The sequence below is a fragment of the Euleptes europaea genome, chromosome 15 (assembly GCF_029931775.1).
Source record: "Euleptes europaea isolate rEulEur1 chromosome 15, rEulEur1.hap1, whole genome shotgun sequence".
NCBI lineage: Eukaryota > Metazoa > Chordata > Lepidosauria > Squamata > Sphaerodactylidae > Euleptes > Euleptes europaea.
This window is the reverse complement of record NC_079326.1, coordinates 9,127,402-9,139,877: the sequence shown is the minus strand read 5'-3', so window position 1 is coordinate 9,139,877 and position 12,476 is coordinate 9,127,402. Positions and strand designations below refer to the sequence as shown.

The 12,476-nt window shown below is 36.6% G+C and overlaps 1 protein-coding gene across 1 annotated transcript in view; it reads right to left on the bottom strand.

The window, feature by feature from the left end:
• PTPN4 (protein tyrosine phosphatase non-receptor type 4) overlaps nucleotides 1-12,476 on the bottom strand; it is a 136,046-nt gene that overhangs the window by 7,187 nt on the left and 116,383 nt on the right. Inside the window, exon 25 of the mRNA XM_056861377.1 lies at nucleotides 3,862-4,010. Coding sequence (XP_056717355.1) covers nucleotides 3,862-4,010 — 149 coding nt within the window. The remainder of the gene's footprint in view (nucleotides 1-3,861; nucleotides 4,011-12,476) is intronic.

Sequence of the window (12,476 nt, the reverse complement as noted above, 5' to 3'; positions counted from 1 at the left end):
CATTCATGTGTTGCCCCTCCAGAGATCAGCTGAAGGCAGTTTCTAAGGGGGCTTACTCAGAGGAGAATGTTACCAGATTTATCAGAGAAGGACATCACCTTTGTATATATGTCGTCTACAGATTAAAACAAATGTGTAAATATTTCAGTTGAAAATCAAAACATTTGCTTTTAAAACCATATTTTACATACATTAGAAAACTATCATCAGTCATTTAAAACAACTCCATTTAAGTATAGTTCTGCAATTTTAGCAACAGGTTAATATATATTTTTGTCCAGAAGATGGCATCAAAGGATAGCTCAAATGCAATTTATTTCTAGTGACAAAAGAGAAACACACCAGCAAAAGGGGCCAAAGGCCATCCACTATAACCATGATCTGTCCTCCAAAAGCCTCCACAGATAACCCTCTAAAATTCCACAAGCACATTAATTAGCATCAAATGATGCAAGAAAACAGGCCAGCCACTAAAGGTCAGGGAGGGATAACAGGCCTAAAACTTTAGCCCAGCACAACAGTCACACAGTCTTTAGCAACACTGACCTGTGATAATGAAATCAAATAAGGGATAAGCAAAATCTAAGCTGCCCAGACGTGTTCGCGTGTATGTAAAACAACTCATTAGTCTGTTCCCAGCTGTAACAATCTCTAATAGCCTACCGCAGAAGGGGGAACCTCACGAAAGGAGTCCTGATCCCCACTGACTCATAAATCACAAGACATCTTCCATAAAATGTACCCATCTCAGTCTTCAAGCCAACAACATTGTTCTTCCCTAACATCTATTTCAGAAGCAAGTTATTATAAGAAGAACACCTCAAAGAAGCCATGTTTTTGAGTGACTGAAAACTCACAGTTCTTCTTGCCATTCCTGAATTTTCTCTTCCGTAGAAATGCAAAATTATCCCATGGCATATATCTGTGTTGATATAAATTTCAGCCCAAAAAGCAAAGGAAATGCAACACAGAAGTAAAACTATGTTTTCCAGTTTAAAAGACGAAGCGTGCCACAATCAGTACCATTCATGACACAGCAAACTGTATGCTTGTTCAAAAGCAATACATTAATTTAAAACATAACACGAATCGTTTCCTTTCCTGAACCCCACCACTTATATCCTACTTAGAGCTTGCTATTTTTTTCTAACCAAATATAAGGTTGAAAAGCCATCTTACATAATTGTTTTCATATATATTAAAACGTTTTCCCCTATAACACAGAATTACGGTTTTTACCTTTGGGAAAGGAATTTCTTAGCAGGGTACCCAAGGCTAGGTAGAAATATAAATAAATAAATAAATAAATAAATAAGTGTGTGTGTGTGTGTGTGTAATTTATTGGAAGCACTATGTCTAGATTAAAATGATTAAAAAATGTTAAAATAGCAAACTGGCATTTCCTGAGGTTGATGTCTCTAGTCACATGCCAGACGCATTTCGGCCTATTTGGCCTTCAACAGTGGTCAATTAAAACCCATGTAACCCCTGCACACATTTACAGAAATATATACATATACAAACAGTTTAAATCAAACCAGGCATGTATATAGGTTGTATACTATATTACCAATTACTCAAACATCTGGTAAGATTGACTCTAGTTGTAATACTGGTTTACATATGTCTCCCTTATACGATGTGTGCAGTTATCAACCTAGTAAAGCAATGTACATTCGCAGTACATTCTCCCCATATTGTCATCCTTTCCTGGGAACTAAGAAGAAGCTCAAGTTTCCCTTCTCTTAGCAGACTCCTCTTGGGAGATAACCATTCAAGTAGCCAAATTTTGTCTCCGGTCCAGTGGGATTCGTAAACGGCTAATTGAAAACCCTTCCCCATAGAAGATCTTTCCTCCTCCTCTTCAAATCATCCTTCCCAGAATCATCAACTTTTATTATTTTATTTTATTATTTTAAACCTAACTTTGATTTTTATTCAGAGCTGATATTGTATCGAAATAAATCTTGATTGAGATTTGGGTACCCAGCTTCTGTTTTCTAGGTTGGGTTTCATTCCCCTCTTTTTTCTTCTACAAAGGAATTTCTCAGACAGGAATTACTGAAGGGGTACAGTAATGCTTACAAATATAATGTAAGGTACCTTAAAGGTATGAACAATAAGCACATTCAAGATGGATAAGCATTTGAATTGGAGGAATCAGCATTGTCTATTTTCCCCTTGTGCTCTTTCTCACGGTGCCTTAAACTATAGATATTTCTACTGATATCAGATATTGTATTTTCTCACTGCAACGCTATGTATTGTTATGTATGTTTATTGCTTAAAACTGTAAACCTAAAATGGAATAAATTAATTTTTTAAAAATGCTCTCAAAAGCGTATACCCCCCAAAACAAAAGTAATACATTATTAAGCATTACCTACTAATTTCAATGACATTCAATGTTTTCATCTTAACTTTTCCACAAGGAACAATTGTTCATATATATGTCATATCATGATTAAGGCAATCCAAAAAAAGGCGACACACTATGAAACTCCATTTAAATTGTGGTAAGAGAGGAGGATTATACCAAAGGAATCCAAGTCACAAATGGAAAGTTGACTTTTGAAAACAATATGAATTATTTAAATTGTATGGAAATTTCCCCCCAGTTTTTTTTCCTGTCTTATACTAAACACTCCAGATTAGATATGAAGGTAACAGGGCTCTTAATTCCTGCTACGGTATTATTGCAATATTCCGGTATTATACCTAATTTAATGCCAGAACTCGGCCACGGAACATAAAGTGTTGTTTTGGTTAAATTGAATGGGCATTACTTGTTAAAGGATAGTTTGCCAGCAAATTTATAGCACTTTTCCTAGACATACCCCAGTTATTTCATACAAGTATTCTGGAATCTCAGTTCTTAAATTTGGGAGCATCAGGTTTCTTATGGCTAGACCAAATGCAGACATTTCCTCAATACTGAATAATCTAAGCCAGCCTATATATATGTGAGACTTACAGAAGAGAACAAGACCTGATAATGTGGTTTTCATTAGGAATTCCAGTACCTTTCATTTTCCAACACTAACTGATATCACCTGTTTTTGAACAGGGATTCAAGGCTGGACATGAAGAGAATTTTGATCCAACAAATGCAGTCAAGTTTTCTACATTTGGGGAAACCACAGGGATCAGCACACCAGAAGTGCCATGGATAAGCTTCACTCTGATAGCCTTGGTTTGCTTATAATGAGAAAACTGAACTCTAGATTGGCCTCTGCTTTTAACATAATGGAGAAGCTCCTAATAAAACCCATCAGCTTGACTTCTAGTCAGTGCAGTCTTAAAATCCAGCATAGTTCATCTGTGGTGAGTAACAATTGTCTCCAGGTACATCCTACATCAACAATAAAGACAGTACTTGACATAGAGCAAAAGTCATAAAAGACACAAAGATGCAAAAGTCAAAGAGACTCAAACAAATAACTGGATTGGGTAAGGCAATTGTGTTGTTCTGTGTTAAGCATTTTTACTACGCATCTCACTAACAGATGCTTTGCTTCACCGATTTTTTTTTAGCATCAGAGTTTATATGATAGTCAGTAAGGTTTCCTAAATGTTTCTTTCCCAATCCTGTCTTGCTAAACATTCTGTCGTAAATAGGCCTTATACTGTTATGATGCATGAAAATATGTTTTGAGGATATGAGGCAAAGTTATTGCCATTCAAATTACCTTAATCTTAGAAAGTAAAAAAAAGAAAATGGCATGAAACTGTTTCTTCTAATTTAAACAGGGCTGGATTTAATAATTGTTACACAGTATTTGAAAATGAATATAAAATGAAATAATGCTATCAAACTTGGTAAAAAAGAGGAAAAATAAGTTTTGCTTATGAACTAAATACCTGCAATGGACAACAACAGGTTCTTCTCGGCCAGTTCTTCTTTTCCGTACGAGACTCACAAAATCCAGGAAATCACTGGAATCATCAGGAACCCCATGATCAGGCCATGCTATGTACTGGATTTGAGTGAGCTGACGGTGTTCATTTTTCTTGTAAGAGAAAATGTACCCAAATGTAATCAAATGTATCTCACTATTTTTCTATAATAAATTTCACTTTTAAAGACATCACTTAACGTTTCTGCTTTCACAAGAGTTTATACCAGTTAAATGCAGTTATAATCATTCAAAGGGTAAAACGGTGATTTGGAGATTAAGCATGCCATGAATTTATAAAATCAGCTCCATAGGTCTTCATGCTGTGATGATCTGGGATAAATTTGAATTAAAATAGGCACATAAATTTCCTAAATAAAATACATTTGAGAGGTAAATTGATGTTTTATTAGATCACTTTAGGTTGAGTTAAGAATATGAAGCACATCAAGCACATATCTATGAGATCTATTACTTTACTTGCTTGGTATTTTCTGTAGTTATATTCATGCAAAAATGTTTGTGGAGAAACAACAGCTACAAAGGGCAGCATTCAAAGCTCTATGAATAAAATGCTACAGTGCAAATAGGAAATTCTCATCTGTTCTTCTTGTGGAGAGTTCATTCTTCACTGGGTTGGTTTTACCTCCTGAACTGTAGGTAAGGCAAACCAAATCTGCCTGTGAGGTGGGACTTCCCCCAAGCATCAAGAAAAAAAACAGGCAAGTAACTTGTACTATTTTTCTTCTCACCTCAAGAATAGGAATTCATCCTTCATTTGATGGGAAAATAACCCCCTTCCTACCCAAATCCCCTGGCTCCAACGAAGTTCTTAAGGTTGAGGACACTCTTGAGTACCTTATGCCCAAAGCTAATACAGTTGAGCTATTGTTTAAACTTTTTAGTGCACTTCCGGGTCGGGCGACCCCCCCCCGGTTGCAAGCACGGAGCCGCGCTCCTGCTGTTCGCTGCCGCGGGGCATGCAAATAGCCCCGTTAAGAACCGGCAAGCGGCACCCCTTGGAGTAAGAGGGGATGCAGATTCGGGTGCCGGTGGTGGACCTGCCATGGGAGCGATAGTCGCCGAGAAATCGGCGGCGGTTGCTCTGGTGGACTCCACTGAAGTGCCGGCGCCATCTTAAAGAGACGGCAGGAGAGAGCGAGGTGGGACCCGATTTTTTCCTTTTAAGTTGGATTATAAATAAAGTTCATTGACTTTAAAAGCACTAAATTGGGGTGTGTGGCAGTATTTTTTTTTTTTGCTAAGAGACAACTCTGAACTACCTATAATTCAGTTACGCTCTGTTTTTGTGACTTTTGGCTTTTTGCCAGTTGAGTGACGCACTCTAAAAAAAGTTTTTTGCAAAGCAAGATCTTTGAATCAAAAGAAAGGAGTTGGAGAATAATCAAGTGACATGGCATAGAACATTTCAATGGTCACAGTGATTGCTTCTCCAAACTGATCTCTTCCATCTCAATAAATTTTGTACAATGATTTAAAAGGAACTCTCTGCCCCCCCTACTCTCCTTTGGATTACAAGTGCCAGCTGTTATTTCAGTTCTTCTAGCTTACCAATGGCTGAGAAGCATACCAAGAATATTCTTAAAGATACAAAGTTGGTGGTACAGCCTCCTCTTAGACGGGCCTCTGTAACTCAAATAACTCAACAGACAACTTCTCCAATAGCATCTGCATCTATCACTTCTAAGATGCCTTTAAAACCTAAACCTGAAGTTAAACCTGAAGTGACTTTGAACTCTGTGTTTGAACTGTTAACTAAGACTCACCAGGACGTTACAGAAATGAAGCAGGAACTATCCCAGAATACAGCTACTATAGCTCAGAATTCAGCTGCAATAGCCTCCTTGCAGGACACAATTTCATCTCTGGCTGTCAGACAAGATATGGTTGAAACCAAGCTTAAAAAAAATACACAGGAGACTAAAGAAATCAAGAAGAAGGTGGATACCTTGGAGATGTCAATAGCATCTGTAGTTGATAGAGAAGAGACGCAAAATGATCAAATGGCGATGATTGAGCTTAAGATAAAAGAATCTTCCCTACGTATACGTGGTTTGAGAGAGAAAATTGAGGATCGGGACCTACGTGGATATCTGACAGTTCTTCTGGCGGATTTCTTACAAGAATCTGAAGAGGTTATTGCAGGGATGATAGTGACAGCTTACAGAATAAATTCAGCTTATGCGACAAGGAATAAAGTACCGAGGGATTGCCTGCTTCAATTGTTTTCCAGAAGTCACAGAGACTTAATACTTAACACCCACTACAAGACACCATTGAAGATTGGGGATGAGTCTCTGAGACTGTTGAAAGAAATACCTGCAAGATTGCTGAGGAAAAGGAAGGATTTTATGGAGATTGCTCAACACTTAAGACTCAGTGGAATACAATTTAGATGGGAATATCCACAAGGTGTTTCATTTATCTTCAAGGCTAAAAGGTTTAAGTTTACAGAAGTGGATAAGGCAGACCAGTTTTTAAGAAGATATGACACTGAACTGGTTAAACCTTCCAAATCAGCCAAACAAGTTCCAAGCAGAGAATCCACAGAAGAAGAAAAGGCATCTGAAGCTTCTGGAGGGGGAGACATTCCAGCAGTACCATCAGAGGACTCTCCAACTGATGATACAGAAGACTGAATAGAATAATAAGGGGTAGGGGGGTAGCAGTAGTAGTAGTAGGTGGTAAGCATGTTAAAATTAATTGTGGAAATATATGGGATCTAATTGAAATTTGATATGTTACAGGTTCTATCTTGGAATGTTAATGGATTGAACTCTCCCAACAAAAGGAGGAAAATATTTCATCATTTACGAAAAACTAATGCTAACATTATTTGTTTACAGGAAACGCATATACTCCCAAAGGATGTATTTAGGTTGGAACAAGCAAGATTAGGTACCCTATTTGCGGGATGTAATGATAGTAAGAAAACCAATGGAATAGCTATGTATATACCTGTTTCACTGCAACCAAAAGTTATTTACCAAGATACAGAGGGAAGAGTTTCGTTGCTGGAAGTAACGTGTGGTTTTCAAAAGATACTGCTTGTGGGAATATATGCACCAAATATAAAGCAAAAGTTATTTTATGAAAAATTAGCTTTACTATTAGCTGAATACGCTACTGAAAAAATTACATGGATGGGGGATTTTAATGGTGTTATGGTACCTAAGATTGATAGATCTGGGGAAAAGAAAAAAGCAAGTAATGAAGGAAAACTACCAGGGATTTTTGATGCTCTTACAGGTCAGTGGGATATGTTTGATGTCTGGAGGTTGACACACGGTAAGAAGAAGGGATACACTTTTTTTTCACAGAGACATCTTACGTATTCCAGGATAGATATGATATGGATGTCAAAGGGTCTGGTAGAAAAATCAGAAAACTCAGAGATTTTGCCCAGGGTGTTATCAGACCATAATGCGGTTCTAGTTAAAATTAAAATGGGAAATAGAGGTTACAAGCCCTGGAGAATTAATGATTTTCTTTTAAAAAATAATAAAATGGTTGATAAATTGAAGGTGGAAATATGCAACTATTTTAAAGAAAATATAGATAAAGGTACCAGTACAGATATAGTCTGGGATGCTGGTAAGGCAGTAATTAGGGGACTTTTGATTCAACAAAACACAAGATATTATAGGGAAAGGGAGAAAAGGAAAAAATGTATATTAGATGAAATAAAATAGGCGGAACGATACTTATGTAGATTGCAAGATAAAGGGGCTAAACAGGAACAACAGAATAAGATTAGAAATTGGCAACATCAATATGAATTTTTAATTGCTGAAGAGATTGAAAGAAAAGTTATGTATAATAAACAAAGATTTTTTGAACATGCTAATAAACCGGGTAAAATGCTAGCTTGGCAACTTAAACAAAAAGAAAAAAAATACCAATAACCCAAATTAGAAGGAAGGGTAAGATAACAAGAGTTAAAGAGGAGACTGTTGATACATTTGTGAAATTTTATACAGATTTATACAAAAAAAATTTAGTCTCAGAGGCAGAGATAGAAGCCTATCTTACTAAATGGGATTGGGAAAAAATAACACAGGAAAATAAAGAATTTCTAGATTCTCCAATATCTAAGGATGAACTGGAACAAGCAATAAACAAAAGCAAACTGAATAAATCTCCCGGACCAGATGTTTTACAGTATATTATTATAAAACATTTAAAGAGCAATTAACTCCTTATCTTCTGGAAGTGATGAATTTAGGGATGACAAAAGGTATTATCCCTCAAACATGGAAGCAAGCAAATATAGCATTAATACCAAAGGTTAACTCTGATATATTGGAAGTTAAAAATTTTAGACCGATCTCATTATTAAATATTGATTATAAATTATATGTAGCAATTTTAGCTAATAGATTAAAAGGAGTATTGAATCAATTAATACATGATGATCAGGCTGGATTTTTACCAGGAATGTTGATTAGTCAGAATGTAAGGGTGGTAATAGATCTTTTAGAATATGCGGAACAAGATACAACACCAATGGCTCTGATATTTTTGGATGCTGAAAAAGCTTTTGATAATGTTAATTGGCAGTTTATGATTAAGGTATTAGAGTTTATGGATTTTGGTGAGAGTTTTAAAACTGCTATAAAAGGCATATATACACAACAAACAGCTAATCTGATTGTAAATGGAATATTATTACCATGATTGAAATTCAAACGGGAACGAGACAGGGTTGTCCTCTTTCCCCTTTACTTTTTATTTTAGTTTTAGAGATATTATTGAATAATCTTAGAACGTCTAGTGATGTAGTAGGGGTACGAATAGGGAGAAATCATTATAAACTTAAAGCATATGCTGATGACAGTATGTTTTTTGACTGATCCGATTGAACAGTTTGACAGATGGAATAAAATTTTGGAGGTTTATGGAAAGCTTTCAGGCTTTAAAATTAATAAAGCTAAAACTAAAATTTTGGTTAAAAATATGACTCTTGCTCAGCAACAAATATTAGTCAAAAAGACGGGACTCAATATTGAAAACAAAGTTAAATACTTGGGTATATGGATATCGAATAATAATCTTAACTTATTCCAGGATAACTATGTAAATCAATGGCAACAAATTAAAAAAGACCTGATAAATTGGGGAAAAGTACCTTTATCACTTTGGGGAAGAATATCAGTAATCAAAATGATGTTATTACCCAAAATGCTTTTCTTGTTTCAAAATTTACCAATAGTGACAGGTGCACAGATATTTGAAGATTGGAAAAAGGATGTTATGAGATTTCTTTGGGGTAAAGAAAGACATAGGATTGCATATAATAATTTAATAGAATTTAAGGAAACGGGAGGATTGGGATTACCGGATTTAAAAATGTATTATCAAGCGGCCTGCTTTACCTGGATTAAAAACTGGATCCTCTTAGAGAATCCAAAGCTATTAGAATTAGAAGGACATAAGTTGCGATTCGGGTGGCATGCTTATTTATGGTATGAGAAACAGAAAGTGAATAAAGAATTTAATTCTCATATCATCAGAAAACATTTATTACAAATATGGAATAAATATAAAGATGCTTTAGAAAGTAAAACTCCCGGGTGGATAAATCCTATAGAAGCTTTTATTAGAAGAGGTGCACATTTAAATTTGGATTGTAATATCTATAGAGAAATGATAGATTATAGAGATGGGACATGGGTATTGAAAACACGTGAAGAACTTCAGATAAAAGATTGGTTTATGTATCATAAATTAAAAGATGTCTTTACTAAGGATAATAGATTCGGATTTAATCGAACCAAATCTAAATTTGAGATAATATTACTAAAGGGTAATAACGGTTTGATAGGAAGGATTTATAAAGTACTTATAGAATTGAATTTAGAACAGGAAAGGATCAAACCAGTTATGTTGAAATGGATGAGAGACCTAGGGTATAATATAGACTTGGAGATCTGGGAAAAGTTGTGGAAAAACGAATTTAGGTTTACTATTTCGAATGAAATAAGAGAAAATTTATATAAAATGTTTTATAGATGGTATATAACTCCAGTATTATTAAGTAAAATGAAAAAAGATGATAAAGCTTTTTGTTGGAAATGCGGTACTGATATAGGTACATTTATGCATATTTGGTGGTATTGCAAAAAAATTAGGAGATTTTGGCAATTAGTTCTGAATGAGACAAATAATTTGATTAAAGTAAAAATTAAGAGAGATCCCGCCTTTTGTTTATTGGGCATTCCAAAAAAAGAATTGGATAAAGGTGACAGAGTCATATGTCAATATAGTTTTGCAGCAGAAAGGATTACAATTGCCAAAAAATGGAACCAAAAAAATAAACCTTCAATTAAAGAATGGAGAGAAAAACTATGGATGTATATGCGGATGGCCAAAATTACAGTATCTTTACATGGTAAAGATATGGAGGAATTTAAAATTACATGGTCAAAGGCCACTGCATACTGGGATAAATGGGCAAAAACGGATTTTAAAAATATAGTTAACGAATTGTAGTACAATGGGATTTTAATTAATGTATAATAATGTGAGTTTGTTAAATTTTGTCATGACACCCCATCGGAAGTCCATTGGTGAAGGGCACAGTGGTGGGGGCTGGGTTTTTTATTTGGGGCGCAATATATAGTTTTATATGAATAACAATGAATAACAGAATAACAGAATCTTACGCTCTATATATGTATATGTATTTTTTCTTTTATATGTATCCTTTTTTTTACTTTTTTCTTTTCTTTTGGATTTATTATAAAAATGCAATAAAAATTTATTAAAAAAATATAAACTTTTTAGTGAATGCATGAAAGAAAGTATGGACCAATGCCCACATGACTATAGATGTCTTCCAAGACCCTTCTCTAGATTGCTGCTGAAGTAGCCACTCAGTTTATAGGTAACATGGGGAGGATGAGTAAACAAGTATCGAAGGGTAGAGGGTCACAATGTTTGGTCTTGGGAATGGGTGGGAGTTGCTCAGGCACGGCTGCTGTCAACAACTGATGAGCTTGTGCTGGAACCAAAGGGATGGTTAAGTATCTCGGATTTGAGATGTTGTGGCCAATGGAGGCCGAGGTTGTGTTGTCCAGGAGCGATCTAGGGCCTGAGCTATCTGCCACAAAGGGTGTTGAGCAGAAGGCGCTTATTAGTCCCATGCTGGTGAAGACGGCTCATGCTGTAAAGCAAGAGCTTAATCCAGAGGCAGATTGGTGGAGTGACTAGGAACCAGACAGCATGACAATTACGAGGCACCTGATGGTGGACTCCAGGAATGGCATCCCCTTCTGAGATGTAGCAGTGAGAAATCAAAGGCTAGTATAAAGAGTAGGCAGAAAGCCCACTCTTATAGTCATGTGACAACCAGTAGCGCTCAACACAACATGTACAGGAGCAAGATCTTGATCAGTACTGAGGGGACCAGTGTTGGCTCCACAAAGATAACTCCCAGCATTCCCAGGGTGGGTAGTCATAGGAGGCCTAATGTCTGTCTGTCAGTGAAAACTCCTTAGATTGAGACCGTCATAGCAGGAACAGTCTTGGTATTGAAGAAAATGTTCTCTGAAGACCTTTCATGAAGACCATTGACATGGAGGAGTCAACAGTGTCCACAGAAGTGTCCTCTACTTGCCCTTCAGAGACGGAGTTCAAATATTGCACTTTAGAAGAATGGTGAAGGAGGCAGTGGTGCAAGGCTATCCAAAATAGGCATAGCAGAGGCAACTGCTGACAGTTTAGGACCCATCCTCTTCCTGCTCCTCTTCCAGCTCAATGGATGTGGGATTCAACTTACAAGGGCACTTCAGAGCTCAGACCTTAGCAGCAGTCAGTGCCAATTCTGAACTCACGGTTGGCTGCTGGGTCAACTTTGAGATGGAAGCAGGGACCTCCTTCTTGTATGGTGCAGGAGATGAGAGAGAGCACTCAAACGATAGGACAATTTCTACGGACTTGTTTAGTAAACTGAAAACAGTGATGGCAGGAATCAACCTGCTGCTGCTTGTTGAGACACAGGAGGCTATCTATAAAACTATTTGTAGTGGCTAACTTCACCCCACAGGACATCACCTCCCCGCCCCCATTAAGACTCTAAGAAGGAGCAGAAGGAACCAGAGAAAAAGCCCTAAGAAATTTATTGCAGTGGGGATGACTAGTAAACGACTCTCTTTCCTGAATGCTGGATAACACCAAGACTTGTCCTCTTCCCCTGTGTCTTAACTTCAAGTTCAGGCCTTTTTGAAAGACAAGAAGGAAAAGCTAAGAGCAGATACAGAATACTTTGAAAAACATTCCACAAAAACCTTCAAGGCATTGTTTAAACGTTTTTGCTGGGAGAGTACCAGATGCCCTCTTTGTTCTTTCTTTAATACTTTTTTGTGAGTCTAAGTCAGCTCCCAATGAACCCTGTGTTCCTGAAAGGCAAAAACGTAACTGGGAGTCTGATAAAGGACCCCTTTCCCAGGCAAATTAGCTTTGCTCTACCTACCAATACCAGGAGATGGGACCTAAAATCAATCAAGAACGAACTCATATTCAGAGGGTGAGAACTTAATTTTTTTCTTACATGACAGG